General features: G+C 47.9%; 1 protein-coding gene across 9 annotated transcripts in view; it reads left to right on the top strand.

The window, feature by feature from the left end:
• The window catches only part of CARD11 (caspase recruitment domain family member 11), a 138924-nt gene that overhangs the window by 85922 nt on the left and 27982 nt on the right, over window positions 1-25020 (top strand). For 6 of the 9 annotated variants that reach the window (XM_015133205.3, XM_015133201.3, XM_077995994.1 and 3 more), the window contains exons 3-10: window positions 9082-9294; window positions 10928-11065; window positions 12333-12658; window positions 17490-17669; window positions 18629-18781; window positions 19428-19553; window positions 20200-20397; window positions 22878-23054. In XM_015133205.3, coding sequence (XP_014988691.1) covers window positions 9082-9294; window positions 10928-11065; window positions 12333-12658; window positions 17490-17669; window positions 18629-18781; window positions 19428-19553; window positions 20200-20397; window positions 22878-23054 — 1511 coding nt within the window. Of the gene's footprint in view, window positions 1-9081; window positions 9295-10927; window positions 11066-12298; window positions 12659-17489; window positions 17670-18628; window positions 18782-19427; window positions 19554-20199; window positions 20398-22877; window positions 23055-25020 lie in introns of all 9 variants that reach the window. The other 3 variants (XM_077995998.1, XM_077995996.1, XM_077995997.1) reach the window with 1 other exon arrangement.

Here is a 25020-nt window from a genome sequence, read left to right as displayed (position 1 = left end):
TATTTCATACATATAAATATGTATACATAATGTGTATCCACGAGACAGAGAACAATGACATGGACACTCGTGTCCCCAGTTGAAGCATAACAATAATTCCTTGTATCACCAGTGTCCCCCAGGGCCCTTCCAACATCACATCTGCCTGGCTGCCCCTCCCCAGGGGAAGCCACCATTCTGATTTTCATCAGTCCCTTGTTTCTTGGTATAGTTTTGCCGTATATCTTTAACAGTAGGGTTTCCTTTTGTATGTTTACCAAAAAAAATGATTTTTGAGACAGGGTTTCGCTCTGTCTCCCAGGCTGGAGTGCAGTGGTATGGCGATAGTTCCCTGCAGCCTCGACCTCCGGGTCTTAAGCAATCCTTCCGTCTCAGCCTTCTGGGTAGCTGGGACTAACTACAAGCACGCAACCCCACACCCAGCTAAGTTTTTATTTTTCTGTAGAGATGAGGTCTTGCTATATCGCCCAGGCTGGCCTCAAACTCCTGGCCTCAAACTCCCAGTCTCCATCTCGGCCTTCCAAAGTACCGGGATTTCAGGCATGAGCCATCTCACTCAACCTTGTTTTACTTTTTTTTTTTTTTAATTTTTTAGAGACAGGGTCTCACTGTTTCCCAGGCTGGAATGCAGTGGTACGATCATAGTTAATTGCAGCCTCCACCTCCTAGGCCCAAGAGATCCTCCTGCCTCCCAAGTAGCTGGGACTACAGGCGTGTGCCACCATGCCCGGCTAATTTGTTTTTATTTTTTGTAGAGATGGGGTCTCGCTGTGTTTTCCAGGCTGGTCTCAAACTTCTGGCCTCAAACAATCCTCCCACCTGGGCCTCCCAAAGTGCTGAGATTATAGGCGTGAGCCACTGTGCCCGGCCTGTTTTTGAAGTATTTATAGACAATTTTATGCCATGCATCTTCTGTGGCTTGCTTTTTCACTCAACGTCATGTTCCTGAGGTCCACCTGTGCTAATGCACATGGTCATATTTCTTTCCATTTTCACTTCTGGGGAGTACGCCAGCATTGAATACACAGTTTATTTATCCACGCTGTTGCACGAGGTCTGTGTGTGGTTTCTGGTTTTGGGTACAGGGCGCTGCTGTGGAACATTCTTGCGCAGGTCTCTGGATGTACACGGGGAGAATTTCTCTAGGGATGATATCTAAAAGGGACTCCTGGCATGTGTGGTCTGCATGTTCAACCCTACTAGGTGAAACTGACTTGTTTTCCAGTCCTTGTGGGTTTTTTCCATCCAGTAACAAATGTCTGCAGGTGAGCCCCTGCTGGGGACAGAGGTGCAAGAGCATCCTTACTCTGTCACTCCAAGTGAGAACAGATGCTCCCAGATCATGGCTCCGGGTCTTTGTGATATGAGCTCACCCTTCACCGGGCTGCTTTATCTTGCCTCTCCCTCTGCCTAGCAAACTCCCGCTCGAAATGCTCCCACCTCTCTAAGGAGGGGAACCTCAGGGAGGTCTTCACGTGGAGGAGGCCTGGGCTGGAATCCCAGTTAGACTTGCTGTATGACCCTCAGCAAGTCGCTAGGGTTCTCTGCTTCTTGGTTTCCTTGTCTACAAAACAAGGGTGAGCACGTCCACCTCTCAGAGCCGCTGTGGTCACTAAAAGAGATGATTTCTTTCCTTTTTTTTTTAATTTTGAGACAGCATCTTGCTCTGTTGCCAGGGCTGGAGTGCAGTGGAACGATCTGGGTTCACTGCAAGCTCTGCCTCCCGGGTTCAAGTGATTCTCTTGCCTCTGCCTCCTGAGTAGCTGGGACTACAGGCGCCCGCCACCATGCTCAGCTGATGTTTTGTATTTTTAGTAGAGACTGGGTTTCGCCATGTTGGCCAGGCTGGACTTGAACTCCTGATCTCAAGTGATCTACCCACCTTGGCCTCCCAAAGTGCTGAGATTACAGGTGTAATCACCACGCCCGGCCAAATGAGATAATTTCTATAAAGGGTCGGGCCCGATGCCTGGCACACGTGCAGCCCAGAGGGGAAGCACTTCCTGTTCCGCCAGCAGGGCGTGCGGCTGCCCTCTCTGCAGGGTTCCAGAGGATGCTGTTCCTCCCACCGGGGCTTGTGTGGGCGGCTGACACTTACCACCAACCTCTGAGCAGCTTGCAGCTCAGGAGCTGTGTGGGAAATGTCTTTGCACCCTCTGTTCCCAGCACAGTGCTCAGCACAGAGCCACTTCTCACTCAAGTCGGCTGAGGATGAAGAGGCCCTTTCACTCCAGGCACTCACAAACTGGTCAGCTTTCCTAAGTTCCTCTTCACCCTGGTTGCTAAGCAACTGTGCTGCACAGGGGCATTAACGATGGGACAGGTTTCAACGAGATCCAGGGTCTGTGATTTCACTGCATCTGAGGTAGGAGGGTCTCTTAGCCGGGCATGGTGGTGTGCGCCTATAGTCCCAGCTACTTAGGAGGCTGAGGTAGGAGGATTGCTGGAGCCTGGGAGGTCGAGGCTGCAGAGAGCTATGATGAGGTAGGAGCGTCCCTTTCATCTCTGCTTCAGAAAGATTTTGCCCTAGTTATTTCCTGCTTAGCTGACAGGCTGCTGAGGTGGCTGCACCGGGTCACCCCAGTCCCGGGAGGAAGGCTTTCTATGTCACTGAGCACTCTTGTAACAGGTGGTTGGCATGTGTCAACTACAACCTCCTTGTTCATGAAGGCTGATAAGTAATGCTTCTTGGTCCATCCAGACCTGCCCGTCTTCTTGCCTTGAACTGCTGTTTAATTCCTAGGCACGTGCCTTCTGACCCCGCAAAAGGTGTAAGCTTCTTAACACCTGACTTTCAGCTCTCTTGTGCATTCATGGCGCTGAGCAAGTCTTTGTGCTAAGTAGATGTATTTACTAGTTAGGAGGCTTTGGGCTTGCAAATCACAGTTGACTCAACTTCACAAGGCTTGGAACAAAGAGCATTTATGTTTTACAGGAGTCCAGAGGTGGGAGGAGCCCAGTGCTGGTTCATTCAGTGCCCAGGAGATGACATCAAGGACCAAGGATCTTTCCAGTCCTCACCTCAGGGTGAATCCTCAGGACGGCAGAGCAGAGAGCTGGAAAGACCCTCGGTCCTTGATGTCACCCGAGGGGTACGGGCTGAGGTGCAGTGACCCAAACTATCACATCCATCTTTACACACTCACACAGCCAAAAGCCCAAGGACAAGGTATCCCTGTTAAAGATAAAGGAAAGCCTCCAGAGCCGCCCCCAGTGCGTGTTCCTGCAGGTTGCATGGCCAAAAGCACTTCACCGGCTTGTTTCTACACTACTGGTAGAGACCAAACGACGGCCGCTCTTTGCAGCTCAAAAGATATTCAGCCTCCCTGAAGCATCAGACTGCCTGGTTTTTTGGGGGGAAAAAAAGGGGGGTTCCGTTAGCAGGAAGTCAAGGGGTAGTGTGGAGAGACACCAGCAGTGCCTGCCACCTAGTCAATAAATAATTCGTTGAATAAAATTCTTAGGCTGTCCACTTCTTGAAAATAATAAAAGCAAGTACATTTTCCTTTGTGAATGCAAATGATCACATGGTCATGTTGTCAGAATGAGCCATTGTTGTGGGCATGTCTATGATGTTGCTGGCTATGACTCAGGTGGCCAGTGCCATGTGTTAGCAAAAGGCTTGTAGAGGTCAGGACTTAAGGCAGTGAACTAAGGAGGTTGTCATCTGTGCAAAGTTCATTGGATTGAATACAGACCAAATCCTCATTTTTAATTACTTTAAATATAACTTTTGCTCATGACAGCAAATAGACATTTTTACTCAAGGCACTTGGGTTGCAGGGAACAAAATCACCCCTGAAATATCTCAAATTGACCAAGAGTGGTGGCTCATGCTTGTAATCTCAGCACTTTGGGAGGCTGAGATAGGAGGATCATTTGAGGCCAGGAGTTTGAGACTAGCCTGGGCAAACTACAGCATGGTGGTGCATGCCTGTAGTGAGACCCTGTCTCTACCAAAAAGGTTCAAAATAGCCAGGGGTGGAGGTATACACCTGTAGTCCTAGCCACTCAGGAGGCTGAGATGGGAGGATTGCTTGAGCCCAAGAGTTTGAGGCTGCCATGAGCTAGGATTGCCCCACTGCATTCCAGCCTGGGTGGCAGAGCGAAACTCTGTCTCTAAAAATAATTTTTTAAAAAAATTTAATGGCTCAAATTAATGGGGAAGGTGGAGGGATATAGAAGGCCTACAACAAGGACCAGACACCACAGAAGGCCAAGGCTCATGAGGTTGGGAACTGAGTTATGCACCAAGAGAGATGACCCCGGCCATCCGCTTCTCATGGAACCTCGTGGTCTCGCCATGGTGCCACTTGGAAGACCAGCTTCCTCTGCTTGTCTCTTCTCTGCCCTGATAGCCTTGACCTGCCTGCATGTCTCTTCACCCTGGCTGAGCTCCAACCTCCATGGCTACACCAATGCCACCTTCTAGCTCAGTTGCCCCCAGCACACTCACCCATCCCACCACATATGAAATCCCCAGGTCCAGAAATTTGGCTGTGGCTAAAGAACATCTCATAATGATAAAATGGTCAATCCACTGGGAAGCTATAAGAGTTATAAGCATGTGCACCTATCAGAGCCCCAGATACATGAAGCAAAGACAGACAGAGCTGGAGGGAGAGATACACAATTCAACAATAAGAGTTGAAGACGTTGGCTGGGCGCAGTGGCTCATGCCTGTAGTCCCAGCACTTTGGGAGGCCGAGGCAGGTGGATCACCTGAGGTCAGGAGTTCGAGACCAGCCTGGCCAAAATGGATAAACCCAGTCTCCACTAAAAATACAAAATTAGCCAGGCGTGGTGACAGGCGCCTGTAATCCTAGCTACTCGGGAGGCTGAGGCAGGAGAATCACTTGAACCCGGGAGGCAGACTTTGCAGTGAGCCGAGATCACGCCATTGCACTCCAGCCTGGGTGACAGAGTGAGACTCTGTCTCACAAAAAAAAAAGAGTTGAAGACGTTATTACTCTACTTTCAATAATGGATAGAACAACTAGGCAGAAGATCAACAAATAAGAGACTTGCACAACACTATAAACAAACCAGACCTGGCTGGGCTTGGTGGCTCACACGTGTAATCCCAGCATTTGGGGAGGCCAACGCAGGTGGATTACTTGAGATCAGGAATTCGAGACCATCCTGGCCAACATGATGAAACCCTGTCTCTACTAAAAATACAAAAATTAGCCAGACGCGCTGGCGGGAAGCCAGGAAGCGGAACCTGGAGTGAGTAACGACTGCACCACTGCGCTCCAGCCTGGGTGACAGAGAGAGGCTCTGTCTCAAAAAAAAAAAATCAGACCTAACAGACATCTGTAGTACACTCCATCTGACAGCAGCAGAATAATACATTAATCTATGAACTAAGTTCCTCCCAAAATCAGTTTGGCCTCTGCCCAGGAATGAACAAGGACAGCTTGGAGGTTAGAAGCAAGATGGAATTGGTTACGTCAGATCTCTTTCACTGTCAGAATTTTTGTTACAAATTTTGCAAAGGCAATTTTACCTCCTCTCTTACAAAAGTAGAAAAAGAAGTGCTAACTAAACCTAAAGCAATGAAAAGAAAGGAAATAATCAAGACTAGAGTAGAAGAAAATGAACCTGAGAATAGAAAAGGAATACAGAGAATTAATGAAACCAAAAGTTGGTTCTTTGATATATCAACAAAATAAGAGAAGATGCAAATTACTAGAATCAGAAATGAAAGGGGGGAAATTATAACTGAACTTACAGAGATAAAAAGAATTATGAAGGGAACTGTGAGCAATTGCTGCCAATAAATTGGATAACTTAAATATAGTGGACAAATTCCTAGAAAGACACAAACTACTGAAACTGGCTCAAGACAAACAGAAAATATGAACAGACCTGTAATAAGTAAGGAGGCTGAATTTGTAAAAATAATCTACAAAGAAAAACCCATGCCCAGCTGTCTTCACTTGTAAGTTCTACCAAACAAAAGAAAAATTAATACCAATTCTTAAAAGCCGCTTCCAAAAAGCAGGAGAGGAAGCAACACTTCCTAAATCATTCTGAGGCCAATATCAAAACCAGACAATGACATCACAGGAAAAGAAATACCCTGATATACCCTGATATCAAAACCAGACAATGACATCACAGGAAAAGAAAACTACAGACCAATATCTCCTATGAATATGAATGCAAAAATCCTATTTTTAAAAACTGGCTAATTAAATCCAGCAACATATAAAAAGAATTATATACCATGACCACATGGGATTTATGCCAGGAATATAAGGTTGGTTTAACAGCTGAAAGTCAGGTAGTGTAACCATATCGATAGAATAAAAAACAAAAACCACACGGCAGCCTCAATAAATGCAGAAAAAGCATCTGACAAAATTAAGAACGCTTTCGGGGTAAAAACATTCAATAAACCAAGAAGGTAAGAAAACTTCCTCAACCTGATAAAGGACATCTATTCTAAAAGCAAAAGCAAAAGCCTACAGCTAATGTCATACTTGACAGTGAAAGACTGGATGCTGTCCGCTAACATCAGTAACAAAACAAGGATTCCTGCTGTCAACACTTCTATCTAACATAGTACTGGAGGTATTTTAGCCAGAGCAATTAGGCAAGGAAGAAAAATAAAAGGCACCCAGATTGGAAAAACAGAAGTAAAACTATCTTTATCTGCAAATGACGTGATCTTATATATAGGATATCATAAGGTGTCTCTAACAAATTATGAGAACTAATAAATGATTTCACAAGGTTGCAGAATACGAGGTCAATATACAAAAATAAATTATATATCTATAGACCAGCAATGAATATTCCACAAATGAAATTAAGAAAAAAACTCCCATTTATAATGTCATCAAACATAATGAAATACTTAGGAATATATTTAACAAAAGAAGTGCAAGATTTGTACACTGAGAACTATGAAACATTGCTGAAAGAAATTAAAGAAGATTTAAAGAAAGACATCCCCATGTTCACAGATCAGAAGATTCAATATTGTTAGGTAGCAGTACTCCCCAAATTGATCTAGATATTCAGCAGATTCACTACCAAAATACCAACTGCATTTTTTTGCACAAATTGACATCCTAATCCCAAAATCCGTAAGAGCTGTAAAAGGCACCTAATAGCCAAAACAATCTTGAAAAAGAACAAGTTTGGGAGACTCATACTTCCCAATTTCAAGGCCTACTACAAATCTACAAATCTTCAATAATCAAGACAATGTAGTACTGTCATAAGGATACACATATAGATCAATGGAATAGAATCAATAGTGCAAAAACAAATGTTTACTTTTATGGTCAGTTGATTGTCAACAAGGGTAGCAAAATCATTCAATGGGGAAAGAATAGTCTTTTCAAACAAACTGTGCTTGGACAACTGGACATCCACACACAAAAGAATGCAGTTGGACCCCTACCTCACACCATACACAAAAATTAACTCAAAATGGATCATCCTCAACGTAAGAACTAAGGTATAATATTCAAAGGAAAAAAACAGGAGTAAACCTTCATCATCTTGAATTAGACAATGGTGTTTTAGATACATGCCAAGAGCACAAGTGAAAAAAAGAAAAAAATAAATTACCTCAAAATTTAAAAGTTTTATGCTACAAACAATGCTTTTAAGAAAGGGAAGACAACTGACAGAATGAGAGAAATATTTGCAAGTCATATATCTGATAAGTGGCTTGCATCCAGAATACATAACAAAATCCTACAACTCAATAATAAAAAGACAAACAACACAATTTTAAAATGGGCAAAGGATTTGAATAGACATTTCTCAATGCACAAATGGCCAATATGCACATGAAAAGATGTTCAACATCGTTAGTCATTAGGGAAATGCAAATCAAAACCACAATGAGATGCTACTTCACACTCAGTAGGAGAGCTGTAATAAAAAAAGGCAGACAATAACAAGTGTTAGCAAGAATATGGAGGAATTAAAACCCTCATGGCTTGCTGGTGGCAATGTAAAATGATGCAGCTGCTTTGGAAAACAGTTTGGCAGTTCCTCAAAATGTTAAATATAGAGTTGCCATATGGCCTAACAATCCACTCCTACGTATCTACCCAAGGGAAATAAAAACATACAGTCACACAAAAACTGGTATATGAACGTTCATAGCAGCATTGTTCATAATAGACAAAAGGCAGAAACTCAAATGTCCATTAGTGAATGAACAGACAAGCAAAATGTGGTGTGTCCATGCAATGAAAAAATCACTGAGCAATTTCAAATAAATGAAGTCCTGATACATGCTACAACAGGAACAAACCTTGAAAAGTTGCTAAGCGAAAGAAGCCAACCATGAAAGACCATAAATTGTAGGATTTCACTTGTATAAAATGTACAGAAAAGGCAAATCTATACAGACAGAAGGTGAATGAGTAGTTACACGGGATGGAGGGGCAGGGATTAGAGGGAAATTGAGAGTGGCTAATAAAGGGTGAGGAGCTTCTTTTTGAAATGATGGAAATGTTTTTAAATTGATTGTGGTGGTGGTTGCACAATTCTATGAATATACTAAAATCACTGAATTGAACATATTAAAAAGTTAACTTGTATAGTATGTGAATTATATCACAATAAAGCTGTTTTTAAAAATGAATGACTTAGATCTGTATGTATCCACCTAGATAAATCTCAAAAAAAAAATGTAGAGGGAGAAAAACATGTTGAAAAAGGAAATATACAGTATGACACCATTTATGTGAAATTTTAAAACAAAAACCAATAGCATATATTGTTTAGGGAACTATACATTTTTAGTAAGACATAAAAACTTGGATGGAAAGGGTAGACTGCAACCGCAGGATTTTCCCTCTCTGCCCTATAAATAATCTTTTAAAAATTTTATGGCTTAAACTTCCATTGTTTATGTTTAGTGTATAAGGAAATACATATTTTTATATTCATACCGCCTTTCTTAGATAAAAGGTAAAATGCCATATATACTTTACTGTACGGGACTTTTTTTTAACTTAATATATTCTAGAGATCACTCCAGAGGAGTTTATACAGCTGTTCCGGTGAGACTCTTTTATTAAGCTTGTTGGGGTTTATGTCTAAAAGGAGGAGGGCCAGAGATGGATGACTACATGGAGACACTGAAGGATGAAGAGGACGCCTTGTGGGAGAATGTGGAGTGTAACCGGCACATGCTCAGCCGCTACATCAACCCCGCCAAGCTCACGCCCTACCTGCGTCAGTGTAAGGTCATTGATGAGCAGGATGAAGATGAAGTGCTTAATGCTCCTATGCTGCCGTCCAAGATCAACCGGGCAGGTAACCTTAGGACCTCTTTGTGGGAGAGGGAGGGCTACAGCACAAGGCAACTTCCAGACATACCCTTTGGTAGCTGTACCAAAATGAGGTTGCTCTAGGTCAGGGATTTTTAAACTGGGGTCCACAGACCACCACCCACTCATCTGTGTATAGAACTCAAGCTGTCTGTGTATAGAACGCAAAGAATACGTAAGCTGGGAGTGGGGAAGAAATGCCGTCTTTATTTTACTAACCTCAACAGCAATTTAGCATTGCCCTCAATTGCAAATGTCAGGAGGCCACGAATTACAGTAGTGATTAATAACTCCTGTGACTTAGGCAACAATGAAAATTACAGATCTCTTCCTATCACTACAGCTACTGCAAATCTCTCAAAATGCCACTTACACTCATCTCTCTTTCAAAATTACAGTACTTATTAGATCTGCCAAGAGGTCTTGTTATTTAGTGCATTAATAAAGAAGTACGTTACTGAAACACAAATTTATTTAATATTTGATAACTGGATTTTATTATAATTGGTTTCTTTTGTAATCTGATGTACTTTATCTGTTTAAAAATATTATTCCAAGAAGGGTGCCACAGGCTTTTCTAGCCTGACTTCCGGGGGGGGGGGTGGGTAGGACACTTTATCATATTCAGTAAAGGTAATAAATATGGTTTATGAAGCTTGTTTTAATTGTATATTATGTACATGTGTATACACATGTATTTGTAGAGTTATCTTTGTTTGTGGTCACTAGACCACAATGTTAAATGTTTTTCTTTCTACGGATCAGTTTAGAAGGTTTGATAATCACTGTCCCCCAGCGTGGCTGGTGGTAAATGGCTCATCAGCTGCGACTCTCTGGCATCCATGGCAGACATCACTAATCAGCATGTTTTCCCACTGAGCTTGGATGTAACTTTGGAATATTTCTCAAAACAGTACTACAGGCAGCTTCACCAAACCATCGGGGTTGACATCACATCAAATGTATTTCTTCCATCCGTCCTAAGGAAAAGGTCGAGTTTTAAGACCTACCTTTCTTCTTCTATATCTCAGAAGAAATATCTGAAAATAAAATGTTTAAGGAAGGGCCCAGAAATGTAAGCAATAAGCGGAATCAATAGTATAGAAACTGGGACCTGCTGGGGAAATTACACTTAAGGTGTTTCCAGGTTGTGTCATAATCCCAAAGAAAAGCCTAGAACTATCCCTGCTTCCTATGATTTTTCCTAGCCCCTCACCCAAATATTTATCTTCCTGCTCTCAATCCCAGAGAACCATATATCATTCCATAATTTTTATCGTGCTTCCAACCTCCTTCAGTCATAGAAGACCTGGTGCCTACATGGTTCATTTTGGCCCTGGTCAGTTGGGAAACTTCAAAACTGGGGCGGCAATTCCATTTATCCTGGTTCTACCAATTTATTAGAAAAAGAAAACGAATGCTCAACGAATCCCTGCGGGGGGCCTGGCACTTTGATTTACGTCATCTGGGCTCCAAGATACAACTCAGAAGTGATAGAATGTGGGGAGACTGTCTTCTTAGAGTTGACTGAAGGACACAAGTCCAGGATGAGACCAGCCACAGGGACTTGTGTTCCATCAGGTATGTATTCTCACAGAGTGATCTGGTCTTTCCCCTAGGCCGGCTGTTGGACATTCTACATACCAAGGGGCAAAGGGGCTATGTGGTCTTCTTGGAGAGCCTGGAATTTTATTACCCCGAGCTGTACAAACTGGTGACTGGGAAAGAGCCCACCCGGAGATTCTCCACTATTGTGGGTAAGTGCTTTTGCCATTGGGAACATCTGGACTCTAATAGGAGGGGCGTATGAGTGTGTGTGTGTGTCCTCAGTAGTGGCATGGTTCTAAAGCTGTGAATCTATGACATATAGAACTGGGGTCTGTCAACCACTTATTTTGCTTGATGATGAAAGATAGGTTAACAGGGGCAAAGTGAAGCAGGAGCCAAGAGAAGTGGGTGTTCACGGACCATCCCCCACGAATGGCGCCGAGTGGAACTCAAGTTCATTCTACCCAGTAGATCTTGTCCTTGCCTTGACTGCATTCTTTGGAGTGTCTCACAGGCCAGAGCCCTTGAGCATCTTGCTTTCTTAATCTTCCTTTCTATAACATTCTTGAATCAGTCTTCTCTCCCTCCCCAACACTTCCCACAGTCCAGACTCTCACAACCCCATCAACTCTCTATATCAATTCCCGATCTGTTTCAGTGCTTTCTCCATTCTTCCTCCCTTATTTAAAACCCTCTGGTGGTTTTTCATTGTTTCTTTGTAAAGACCCAGGTCTTGTCCAAGCACAGTGCCTCATGCCTGAAATTCCTACACTTTTGGAGGCTGCAGCCACAGAATTGCTTGAACCCAGGAGTTTTAGGCTGCAATAAGCTATGATCATGCCCCTGCATTCCAGCCTGGGTGACAGAGTGAGACCCTGTTTTAAAATATAAAAAAGACCCAGGTCTTTAATGCAGCCCACAAGGACCCTTCATGATCCAGTCCCTGCTGACACCCCCAGCCTCACCTTTCTCTTCTATCTCTCTCCTTAAGCCACTTTGGTCTTTGTTCAGTTCCTGAAATATGCCAGGTTCCTCCCTTCTCCCCATATGGCCTTGGCAATGTTGTTCCCCTTTCCTAGAATGCCTCTTCCCTCCCGAACTTAACATTGTACCTCAACCATCAGGAGCCTTCTCCAACCCCCTCTGCCCACGAGGCTGGATCTGGGCCTCTGCCACACACTCTCATAGCTCCATCTACCTTTACTTTGTGAAATCCTCACGGTCTGTAATTCTGTTTGTGGTGATCATTTTATTTTTTAAAAATGCGTTTCTCTTATTACACCATAAGCTCTCCCGGGGCCAAAGCTGTAAGTCTTGCTCACTCTGAATCCCCAGTAGCTCGTGGGCAGAGTGAGTAAAGAGCTCGGCACAACGTTGGTGAGTGAGTGAGTGAATGAATGGCACCTGCCCTGCGTCTGGAACCTCCTTTTTCCACTTCCCAGTCCTCAGGCCTGACTGGGTGCCCCCTCTCCACAGTGGAGGAGGGCCACGAGGGCCTCACGCACTTCCTGATGAACGAGGTCATCAAGCTGCAGCAGCAGATGAAGGCCAAGGATCTGCAACGCTGCGAGCTGCTGGCCAGGTTGCGGCAGCTGGAGGATGAGAAAAAGCAGATGACGCTGACGCGCGTGGAGTTGCTGACCTTCCAGGAGCGGTACTACAAGATGAAGGAAGAGCGGGACAGCTACAATGACGAGCTGGTCAAGGTGAAGGACGACAACTACAACTTAGCCATGCGCTACGCACAGCTCAGTGAGGAGAAGAACATGGCGGTCATGAGGAGCCGAGACCTTCAACTCGAGGTGAGGGGTGTCCAAGGGCTACTCTGGGGGAAACAAATGTCACCAGGGCTCAGGTCCCCCATAAAGCAGGTACAAGCACATGCACATGGTCTCCCAGAACTTCGTGCCAGCCAGGTGAGAGGGAATGGAGGACACAGAGCCTCTGGGGGTCCTGCGTCCACCATGCGCCTGCGCCGGTACCCATAGTGCTTAGCGCTACCGGGTCAGCGCCTACATCCCCTATGCGCATGGGCAGACATGCGCACAAGGACCGACCCAGTACGGCTTTCCACCTCTGGGTCCAGAGTCGCCTTGTGCATGCGCACTCAGACCCTGTGGGGCTCCTGGAATGGCGCACTGCGCAAATGAATTAAGGAGATTTACATCTTTCTTTTGTCTTTTTTCTTTTCTTTTCCTTTCTTTTTTTTCTTTTCCTTCTTTCCTTTCCTTTTCCTTCCTTCTTCCCACCTTCCTTCCTTCCTCTTTCCCTCCTCTTCCTCTCTTTTCTTCCTTCTTCCTTCCTTCCTTTCTTTTCTTTCTTTTCTTTCTTTCTTTTTTTTTTGAGACAGGGTCTTCCACTGCCCAGGCTGCAGTGGTGCGATCATGGCTTGGCTCACTGCACCCTTGACCTCCTAGACTCAAGCGATCCTCCTGTCTCAGCCTCCAAAGTAGCTGGGACTACAGGTGCCCGCCATCACACCAGGCTATTCTTTGAATTTTTTTTTGTAGAAAAGGGGTCTCGCTATTTTGCCCAGGCTGTCTGCAACTCCTGGGCTCAAGTGATCCACCTGCCTTGGCCTTCCAAAGTGGTGGGATTACAGGTATGAGCCACTGCACCCAGCCTCATTCATTCTTTCTGTTTATTGAGTGCCACCAGGTACCAGGCTTTTTGTTTTTTGTTTTTTGGGGTTTTTTTGGACAGAGTCTCACTCTGTCACCCAAGCTGGAGTGTAGTGGTGTGATCACAGCTCACTGTAGCTTTGGCCTTGCAGGCTCAGGTGATCCTCCCAACTTAGCCTCCCAAGTAGCTGGGACTATAGGTACGTGCTATGCCAGCTACCTTTTTTCTATTTTTTTCCTACCCGCCTCCCTTTTTCTATTTTTAGTAGAGACAGCTTTTTGCCATGTTGCCCAGGCTGGACTCAGGCAACCTGCCCACCTTGGCCTCCCAAAGTGCTGGGATTACAGGTGTAAGCCACCACGCCTGGCCCCCAGGCTCTTTTCCAGGGATACATAGCTCAAGACTAAAACCCTGCTGTGGTGGAACTAACATTGTAATCAGAAAACAAATGCATAAATACTTGGTAGAAATGAGTGTTCTCAAGAAGAGAAGACAGGGCGTGAGGACAGAACATGAGGGTTGCTACTTTAAATAGGGTGGCCAGGAAAGGTCTCTGAGAAGGAGACACATGAACAGAGATCTGAAGGGATGAAAGGAGCCATCCATGCAAGTCTCAGGGGGAAAGCACTTGCAAAGGCCACAAGCAGGAGGCATGTTTTTTTGTTTCTGTTTTTGTTTTCGAAGAAATAGCAGGAAGGCTGGGCTTGGTGGCTAACACCTGTAATCCCAGCATTTTGGGAGGCCAAGGTGGGAGGATTGCTTCAGTCCAGGAGTTTGAGACCAGCACGGGTAACCTGACAAAAACCGCATCTCTACAGAAATAAGCCAGGCATGGTGGTATGTGCCTGTAGTTCAGGGGGATAAGGCAGGATGATTGCCTGAGTCCAGAAGGTCGGGCTGCAATGAGCCATGCCTGTCGAAAAAGAGAGAGAGAGAGAGAAGAAGAAGGAGGGAGGGAGGGAGGGAGACAGGGAGGGAAGGAAGGAAGGAAGGAAGGAAGGAAGGAAGGAAGGAAGGAAGGAAGGAAGGGAGGGAGGGAGGGAGGGAGGGAGGGAGGGAGGGAGGAAGGAAGGAGAGGGAGGAAGGAAGCAAGGAAAGGGAGAGAGAGAGGGAGGAAGGAAGGAGAGGGAGGGAGGGAGGAAGGAAGGGGAGGGAGGGAGGAAAGAAGGAGAGGGAGGGAGGAAGGAAGGAGAGGGAGGGAGGGAGGAAGGAAGGAGAGGGAGGGAGGGAGGAAGGAAGGAGAGGGAGGGAGGGAGGAAGGAAGGAAGGAAAGGGAGAGAGGAAGGGAGAGAAGAAGGGAGAGAGGAAGGAAGGAAGGAAGGAGAGGCAGGGAGAGAGGGAGGGAGGAAGGAAGGAAGGAGAGGGAGAGTGGAAGGGAGAGAGGAAGGAAGGAAGGAAGGAGAGGGAGGGAGGGAAGGAGGGAGGGAGGAAGGAAAGAAGGAAGGAGATGGAGGAAGGAAGGAGGGAAGGAAGGAAGGGAGGAAGGAAGGAAGGAAGGAAGGAAGGAAGGAAGGAAGGAAGGAAGGAAGGAAAGGAAATGAAAGAGAAAAGAGAAAAGAAATAGCAGGAGAGTCAGTGGGGCCAGAGCCAAATAAACAAATGGTGCAGAAGGGAGTGGAAGGGATGGCGGGGTCCAGATCATGGGGCCATGGTAAGAACTTTGGGATTTATTCTAGTTGTGATGAGAAGCCTCTGAAGGATTGAGAGCTGAGGAGTGACGATTTATATCTGAGAAGGATCACTCTGGCTGCTGGGTGGGAAATAGACTCACAGAATATTTATTAAGCACCTGCCACGTGTGAGGCACTGTGCTAAGCGCTGTGGGAGACACGGGGATAAATCACGTGAGCTGTGCTTAGGTCACTTACAGTTTAGTGAAGCAGACAGATCTGTAAACAATCCACCGGGATTCAGGTGAATGGAGTCAGTGGCATAGCTGGCAATAGTGTTTTGGTTAGGAGCATGAGCTTTGTAAGTCCTGTAGTTTTGAGTTCAAATTCTGGCTTTATGCTTTACTACTTAGCTATTGGCTTCAGTTTCCTCATTTGCAGATGGCAATAATGAAAGTAATAGCTGTGCCCTAGGATTGCTGGAATACTGAACCGTAAGCCTTGGGGCAGAGTGGCTGACCCTGTAAGCACCCCTCAATGCTAGCACCCCATGCCTGCTCGTGTGGGACTTGGGACTTAGCATGGGACGCTTGAGTTGAGCTTTGAAGATGCTGAGGAGCTTTTTTCCCTTTTTCTTTTTCTTTTTCTTTTTTTTTTTTTTTTTTTTTTTTTTTTTTTTTGCATAAGCAGGAGAGATTTCTATGCTGTTTTTACCTAGGATTTGAGGAAGTTACCCTGTAGCAGGGACTTACAAGTTTCTCTCCTGGAACTTTCTCCTGTGTTATGTTTCCCTGGAGATATATTATAATAGTGAGAAAGTATAAGTAGAATTTGGAAGAACATATGGCCAGCAGAGTCCCTGGCTGGTTTTCTTGGCCTCAGGCTGCTTCCTGCACGCCCATTTCTTCATCGTCTCAGGTTAATCACTGGGGTGCAGGAGCTGGACTTTTCTCACTAAAGCCACTGCTCTCTACCTGCCAGATTCCTTGAGACGATTCTCCCTCCAAGACTAGGTTTGAAAAAATGACACTCTCCGCTTTGGTGCCTCCTTTCTTTATAGCCCTTGAATGCAACCTTCTTATTTGGGATATTTTAGCCAAGCCAGTGTGTTTGGCACACAGTTTGGTCTCACAAGTTGAAGAAGTCTTCTGCTGGTCCCAGTTCCTGACACTAAACTCTTGAGTGTGAAAATCAGCACATCTCCACTTGTCTCATTTCTAGATGCAATAGCTGCCTCCTCCAGGAAGCCACTCTTTCTGCCACTAAGTCTAGGGAAGTTCTTTAGGCCGGAGATCCTGTGAAATTACAATTAAGTGGATTTCAGGCTATCTTCTTCTTCAGTCACTCTTTCTGCCACTAGGTCTAGGGAAGTTCTTTAGGCCGGAGATCCTCTTAAATTACAATTCAGTTGATTTCAGGCTGTCCTCCTCCTCCTCCTCTTTCTTCTTCTCCTTCTTCTCCTTCTTCTCCTTCTCCTCCTTCTCCTTCTTCTTTCTCTTCTCCTTCTCCTCCTCCTCCCCTCCTCCCCCTTATTCTCCTTCTTCTTCCTCCTCTTCTTTCTTCTCCTCCACCTTCTTATTTCTTCTTTTTCTCCGTCTCCTCCTCCTTCTCCTCCTCCTTCATCTTCTTTCTCTTCCTCTTCCTCTGCTCCTTCCTCCTCCTCCTCTCATCCTCCTCTTCTTTCTTCTCCTCCCCCTCTTCTTCCTCTTCTTCCTCTTCCTCTCCTTCCTCCTCTTCCTCTTCTCCTTTCTCTTCTTCTGCTTCCTCTTCTTCTTCCTCTTCTTCCTCTACTTTTCTTCTTCTCCTCCTTCTCCTGCTTTTTCTTTCTTTTTCCTCTTCCTCCTCCTCCTCCTCTTCCTTTTTAGCAACAGTGCTATTTATCCAAATAAAATCTGTATGAAACCCCAAAGAACAAACCACACAAGCAGAGCTGTTCTGGGACGTGAAGTCAGGGTGGACGCCGAGAACCCAGATTTCTCAACCATCTCCTCCTTCCCCCTGGATAACCCTAGGATTCTTCAGGGGAATCCTTGAGTTCTGAGGATCAGAATTTGAAAAACCCATCAGAGAAGGGTGTTGACGTGAGAAACACCAACTTGGATCTCTTTTATCCCAAAATCCATAACCTGTTCCACCCGACAAAGGTTGAGGGAATTTTCTCTGAGGTCTGTAGCCCCTTTAGAGCTATTTCTAAATAGACTAATCAGGAACTCTCCATCAATAGGGAGATGATGGTTTGTTTTACTGGAGAAGTTTTCTTGAAGCCCTTCTCTGCCCCTGAAAGAAGGAGGGGCATAACTCAGGTTATGCTGCCAGCCCAGTGGAATCTGGGGTAGCGTTGCCTTTTCTGAGTGTTTCTTGCCACCTGCCTTCTCCCCTCGGCACCCTTGGGGTGTTTCAGATCGATCAGCTAAAGCACCGGTTGAATAAGATGGAGGAGGAATGTAAGCTGGAGAGAAATCAGTCTCTGAAACTGAAGAATGACATTGAAAATCGGCCCAAGAAGGAGCAGGTTCTGGAACTGGAGCGGGAGAATGAAATGCTGAAGACCAAAAACCAGGAACTGCAGTCCATCATCCAGGTGAGGGCCTGGGGGCGGGGCCAGCGCAGGCAGCGGGAGGGTGAGGGCTTGGGGTTGGGGGAGACGATGCACCTGCCAGGGTGTGAGTCCCAGAGCCTCACTCACACCACGCTGACTGCAGGATCACAGACATGCATGCCATCCTTGGGCACCTTTGTCTCCTCCTCTATAAAGCGGTGACCACCCCACCACGCATTTGTCAGAGACAGGAGATCATACTTGGGAAAACATGTCCTTGTTTGAAGCACTCCAGGAAAATCACCATCCATGTGGAAATCAATGCCCTGGGCACTGTGGGAAGAGACAAGGACGTCTGGGAAACCTACACGCCCTTAAAGATTTCAGAAAACTCAACTCTAAGCTCTGTGCCACTTGTTCCAACCTCAAATGCCTCTCCGCACTTGTCAAAGTGGAATCACTTGTGGGCATGGAGGAGGAAGCTGCCGAGGAGTGACATCCCAAAACATATCTGCAGGGCAGGAAAAAAAACATGCATCCTCTGGCTCCCTCCAGAACAGTCCCCACCAGGAGCGGCTGCCTGGTATTTAAGGCTCTCTTTCGGAGCCGAGGATGAACCCAGCTTCACCAGAACAGATTCCTCAGTATTTCAGGGACAGCATCTAAAAAGCCGATCCAGCTTCCCTTTGCTGTCACCTGTGAAGTGTTCTAGGTGCACCAGTTGCTTCTCTGCGCTCTAATAAGTGCCAGGGAGAACAAAAGGCCCAGGATACTCCCAAGCAGAAGCCAGTTTTCTGCTTCTTTCCAGGCAATAAACTTCTTAAATGATAAGCTTCTTAGAGACCTCAAGGGACATACATCTCTTCTTGCCTCTACCTTCCAGACACAAAACCTTCTGCTCTGTCCGTGTCTGTTGCTGGCTCTTCTGTCCCCCACCTTCCAGGACCACCTGGCTCCCCACCCCGACCCTGACCCTGTTAAACCTCCTCCCTCCCACCCAGGCTGGAAAGCGCAGCCTGCCAGACTCCGACAAGGCCATCCTGGACATCCTGGAACACGACCGCAAGGAGGCCCTGGAGGACCGGCAGGAGCTGGTCAACAGGATCTACAACCTGCAGGAGGAGGCCCGCCAGGCGGAGGAGCTGCGGGACAAGGTGGGAGCAGGGAGCGCCTGCCCAGCAGTGCCCTTGGCCTGCCCCCTTCACACCAGGGGGCAGTGGTGTGTGTCAGCAGGACCTCCCTGACCCCACACTCCTTTCCGGGGACTAGGTCAGACCCCTGGCATAAATCCCCTGTACTTCCCAGTATTCAGCCCCTGGCAGGAGCTGCAGTTTATCAACCTGATGAGGGCCTGGGGGCAGGAGCAATGTGGGCAGAGGAGACGGTGAGGGCTTGGGATTGGGGGAACCAACATACTTGCCAATGTGTGAGTCTCAGAGCCTCACCCACACCTTGCAGATTGCAGGATCCCAGATGTGTCGGCCACCCTTGGGCATTTATAAGCTATTGCACCAGCTGAGCACCAGTGTCCCCCTCCTGATTGAGACCACACTATCCTCCCATACGTTACCTGGTCTGTAGTGGGTTCATGACAATGCCAAGTTCATTGGTCCCCTACCTTGAGCCCCAGTGGTCAGATAGCCGGTTCTCAGAAGGGCAGGCCATGTCCTGACCATGCCAGCTTAGGGAGGGACAGGCCAGCTCCAGCCAGCCGGCGGGAAGGCACGAGCGGAGAACAGCTTTCAACCCTGACCTATTGATTCCTTGATGCACGTATTGATTTCTCTGTGTTGTTCACAGTACCTGGAGGAGAAGGAGGACCTGGAGCTCAAGTGCTCAACCCTGGGGAAGGACTGTGAAATGTACAAGCACCGGATGAATACGGTCATGCTGCAGCTGGAGGAGGTGGAGCGGGAGCGGGACCAGGTACAGGCACCACCTGCAGCATGCAGGGCGGCAAGACTGCACAGCGGGGCCCACACCCCAGGCCACGGGGTCCTTCAGAGTGTTTTGTCCAGTGCAATGTCACTGACAATGCAGGGATCACTCCTGAATCCATCTTTCCCATTTCTGTTCCAACGATGAATTCTATCCCAAAAGGCTTTTGGAAGTCACAGGCATTTGGGTATCAGGGGGCTCTGAGCTGAGCTCCAGCAGCTCCCACAACCAAGCATGGTTCTTAAATGTTGTCTGTTCTCTCGGGTGAGAGGATGGGTTCAGATCCAGCCCTGTCATTCATAAGGTGTATGCCACCCTGACCTCAGTGCCCTCATCTGTAAAATGAGGAAAATTACGGTAGCACCACCTCATAGGGACAGGCCGTGGCCTTCCAGGGATACTGCATCAAATCTCTCAACACGGAGCCTGCCACTAGCAAGGGTCGAACCATCGGCTCTGTGATCGTGTTATTGAAGAAGGCAGTGACTGACACGCCCAGGAGTCAGGCTGCAGATGAGAGTCACAGACGATGTGGCTGGCCCCTGGGTTGGGGATGATGCCTGTCCCTGGGCCCAGCTGGAGTTGACTGGGGTGCGGCCCCCAAAGCGGCCTTTGTCCTGCTTCTCCCCGGCAGGCCTTCCACTCCCGAGACGAAGCCCAGACACAGTACTCGCAGTGCTTAATCGAAAAGGACAAGTACAGGAAGCAGATCCGTGAGCTGGAGGAGAAGAACGACGAGATGAGGATCGAGATGGTGCGGCGGGAGGCCTGCATCGTCAACCTGGAAAGCAAGCTCCGGCGCCTCTCCAAGGACAGCAACAACCTGGACCAGGTGGGCTGGGACAGGCAGGGCCCACGTCTGAAGCCAGGTGCCCCATGGCGCCCACTGAGGGCTGTGGCCAGTCGCCGCCTCCCCGTGGGGCCCCACATCTGAAGCCAGGTGCCCCCTGGCGCCCACTGAGGGCTGTGGCCAGTCGCCGCCTCCCCGTGGGGCCCCACATCTGAAGCCAGGTGCCCCCTGGCGCCCACTGAGGGCTGTGGCCAGTTGCCACCTCCCAGTACAATGAATGGCTCCTTGTCCTTTGTTTAGTTTTGTTTTGTTTTTGAGACGGAGTCTTGCTCTGTTGCCCAGGCTGGAATGCAGTGGCACCATCACAGCTCACTGCAGCTTCAAACTCCTGGTCTCAAGCCATCCTCCCACTTCAGCCTCCCGGGTAACGGGACTAAAGGCACACACCACCATGCCTGACTAATTTTGTATTTTTTTATACAGACAAGGTCTCACTGTTTCCCAGGCTGGTCTTAAACTCCTATCCTCAAGCGATCCTCCCGCTTCAGCCTCCCAAAGTGCTAGACTTACAGCCATGAGCCACTGTGCCCGGTCGGCCCTTCATATTTTTGAAGCCAGAAGTTCCCTCCCACACCCAGCATAATCCACATCTTTTAGTGTTGTGTTTGTGTCTGTTTAGTGATGAGTAGAAGCCACTCATTTTGAAGTTAGAAGATGCAGGGTAGGGCTGGGCACAGTGGTTCATGCCTCTAATCTCAGCATTTTGGGAGGCTGAGGTGGGAGGATCGCTTTAGGACAGGAGTTCAAGACCAGTCTGGGCAACAGAGTGAAAATTTTTTTTAATTTAAAAAATTAAAATTAAAAACATAAATAAGAAGATGCAGGGGGCTGGACGCGATGGCTCATGCCTGTAATCCCAGCACTTTGGGAGGCTGAGGCGGGTGGATCATGAGGTCAGGAGTTCGAGACCAGCCTGACCAACATAGTGAAACCCCGTCTTTACTAAAAATACAAAAAAATTAGCTAGATGTGGTGGTGTGTGCCTGTACTCCCAGCTCCTTGGGAGGCTGAGGCAGGAGAATTGCTTGAACCCGGGAGGCAGAGGTTGCAGTGAGCCGAGATCTTGCCACTGCACTCCAGCCTGGTGACAGAGCAAACCTTCGTCTCAAAAAACAAAAAGAAGAAGATGCAGGGTCAAGCCTGACCCAGCCACTTCCTGGCTGAGCAGCCTCCCCGCTTAGAAGCCTCAGTGCCCTCTCAGTTGACCACAGCCAGCTGCTGGCCTCCTACTAGGGTTCCCCCGCACACCTGAACGGTCACTGGGTTTAAGACACCCTGCGGTCATTAGGGTTCCTAGTGCCTGTGAGTAAACCCTCATTTATCGACAATGTGAATTGCAGAGTGCATTTCCCAGCAGCGCCCCAGGCACTGAGAAGTGAAGGAATGCCTCCTCCAGGGTAGATGTTATCACTTTTATAGCTGTGGGTTTACTGAGCGCAGTCACGTGCAGGTGCCACGCAACGTGCCCCCTGCGCGTTACCTCATTTACCCCACAGAACTGTCCTGCATGGAAAGCACATGCTCAGTGTCCTCATTTACAAAAGAAGGGACCCTGTGACTGGGTGCGGTGGCTGAGGCCTGTAATCCCAGCACTTTGGGAGGACCCGCATTCCCGGCTGCAGTTACAGCGTGAATACAGGCCTGGCACGTAGCCCATCGTGCTGCCAGCAGGCCGTGTCCGGCGCTTCCACCGTCTGCAGAGTGGGAGTCAAGGACCAGCAGGCGGGTAACGAGATGCGCCAAGGTGGGCTGTGCGTACCCAGGAGTGTTCCGCTGCTATTCTGAGTCCCTGAAGGATTTTGCACAGGGAGTGGGACAAGACGCTTTGAGTTTGGAGGCAGCGCAGCATGAGGGTGCCGTGTGGCTTTGCGGGCCACGTAGTTCCTTCATGCCACAGCACTCCGCTCCCTATTTTGTAAAAGGTGGTGATCAACAACAACCTCCACTTGTCAGGAAGGGATTCAATGAAGTGGCAGCTATGAAGCACTCCAGACAGTACTTAGCACTGTTTTTGTTCTTAACATCATTCAGTCATTCTGAATATTTTTTATATTGTTAGCTCAGGCACTAGAGCTAGAATTGGCTAGAAATGGGAATTTCTAGAATTTTCTAGAATTTCTAGAAAATTCTAGAAATCAGGGCTAGAAATTGGAAATGTAATGGGGGCAGATGAGATGTAAGGGGTTGAGGCCGGTCAGGAGGCAACGCCTTTACATTGTACAGGAAGACCGGGGCTTGCTTGGGAGACCGGACCAGAAGCCCGGGAGGAGGAGGCATCGTTAGGCTGGAATGGTGGGGCTCAGTGTCTGGGGTTACGGTTGGGGTCAGGAAAGAAGAATGGCCGAAGTGAGCTTCAAGCTCGGGTGGCTGAGGGAATGATGATGCCGTCAGCCCAGCCACTTTGCCTACTGGTGGCACATTGCCAAGCCCCATCACTAACGCCAGGTTTTCTCTGTCCCCAGAGTCTGCCCAGGAACCTGCCAGTAACCATCATCTCTCAGGACTTTGGGGACGCCAGCCCCAGGACCAATGGTCAAGAAGCCGACGATTCCTCCACCTCGGAGGAGTCACCCGAAGACAGCAAGTACTTCCTGCCCTACCACCCACCCCAGCGCAGGATGAACCTGAAGGGCATCCAGGTGCATGGGGGTGGAGGGAGGGGCGCAGGTGTAGGGCGGAGGGTCTGGGAGCCGCGGGCCCCTGCAGGCAACAATGGGGCAGCACAGTCACGCCGGCTTCTGGGTGGGTTTTGGGTGCCCAGACTGTGATTCAACCTATTTCAACCCTGTAAGCTGGAAATCCTGCCAACTCGCTTTTTACTCATTTGTACATTTTTACTGATTCCTTCACTCTTATAAATGTAATAGACGTTAAGAGAGAGAGAAAGAAAGACAGGCTGGGCATGGTAGCTCACGTCTGTAATCCCAGCACTTTGGGAGCCCAATGTGGGAGGATCGCTTGAGATCAGGAGTTCCAGACCAGGCTGGGCAACATAGGAAGATCCAGTGTCAAAAAAGAAAGAAAGAAAGAGAGAAAGAGAGAGAGAGAGGAAGGAAGGAAGGAAGGAAGGGAAGGAAGGAAGGAAGGAAGGAAGGAAGGAAGGAAGGAAGGAAGGAAGGAAGGAAGCAAGGAAGGAAGGAAGGAAGGAAGGAAGGAAGGAAGGAAGGAAGGAAGGAAGGAAGGAAGGAAGGAAGGGGAAAAAGGAAAGAAAAGAAATTAGCCAGGCATCGTGGTACATACCTGTAGTCCCAGCTACTCAGGAGGCTGAGGCAGGAGGATCTCCTGAGCCCAAGAGTTGGAGGCTGCCGTGAGCTATGATTGCACTACTATACTCCAGCCTGAGTGAGAGCAAGAAGACCCTGTCTCAATAATAAGAGAGAGAGAGAAAAAGAAAGAAGGAAGGAAGGAGGGAAGGAAGGAAGGAAGGAGAAAGAAAAGGAAAGAAAGAAAAGAGAGAGAGGAGGGAGAGAGGGGGAGAGAGAGAGAGAGAGAGAAGGAAGGAAGGAAGGAAGGAAGGAAGGAAGGAAGGAAGGAAGGAAGGAAGGAAGGAAGGAAGGAAGGAAAAGGGAAGGGAAGAGAAAAAGAGACAGAGGGAGGGAAAGAGAACGAAATGAGCATCATTTCCAAATTCAGGCTGGGCACAGTCACTCAAGCCTGTAATCCCAGCACTTTGGGAAGCTGAGGTGGATGGATCATCTGAGGTTAGGAGTTCGATGCCAGCCTGGCCAACATGGCGAAATCCCATCTACTAAAAAAAACAAAAATTAGCTGGGCATGGTGGTGGACACCCGTAGTCCCAGCTACTTGGGAGGCTGAGGCAGGAGAATCACTTGAACCCAGCCGGGCAGAGGTTGCAGTGAGCCAAGATCATACCACTGCACTCCAACCTGGGCGATAGAGCAAGACTCTGTCTCAAAAAAAAAAAAATTAATCTGTTTATTCTTCACAAATGTATTGAGTGCCAATCACATGCCCGTCACATGTCAGGCACCATCCTGGGAGCTGGAGTTAGCAGTAATCCTGTCGCTTTGCTCAGAATCTCATGCAACCTGAAGCCTATGGCTGGCTCTCGAAGGGGAGTGGAGTGAATGAATGAGATGCCACAGCAGGGCCTGACAGTGCCTCCGCCTCTCCCAGCCTTGCACACGCCGAGCCAGAAGGCTGAGGCAGCACATCCGAGCTGACTGAGACCCCGTTAGCACTCCGGGCCGGGGGTGGCCAGGGCACCTGCCCGGCAGCCTCACCCTCTTCAGAAACCCCCTCTGCGTTGTGTAGCCAGCTCTGCTCAGCCTCACACTCCCCGCACATCACTTGGTCCCCTCCGCTGCTCTTGGCTTTTGTCCTGTCTTCTGCCATGAGCCATATTGCACGGCTGCCCTGGGAGGAAAGCTTGTCTGTACCAGCAGCTGCCTGATTCAAGCCCAGGGGAGCCGCTGTGTCTTGTCGTCCCAGCCACGGGAGATGAGCATCAGTCCGTGTGCGTTCTGGGCCAACCCAGGCGGCTGTATGACGAGGGACAGGATGGCTGGCCTCGCTTTATTTTTTTTCTAAGCCCCAGTGACATGTGTCTAGGGCCCTGTTTGATTTGTGTCTCCTGTCTTGTTT

Source organism: Macaca mulatta, chromosome 3 (assembly GCF_049350105.2).
Source record: "Macaca mulatta isolate MMU2019108-1 chromosome 3, T2T-MMU8v2.0, whole genome shotgun sequence".
NCBI lineage: Eukaryota > Metazoa > Chordata > Mammalia > Primates > Cercopithecidae > Macaca > Macaca mulatta.
The sequence above is the reverse complement of the archived record's forward strand: the minus strand, read 5'-3'. Positions and strand labels throughout refer to the sequence as shown.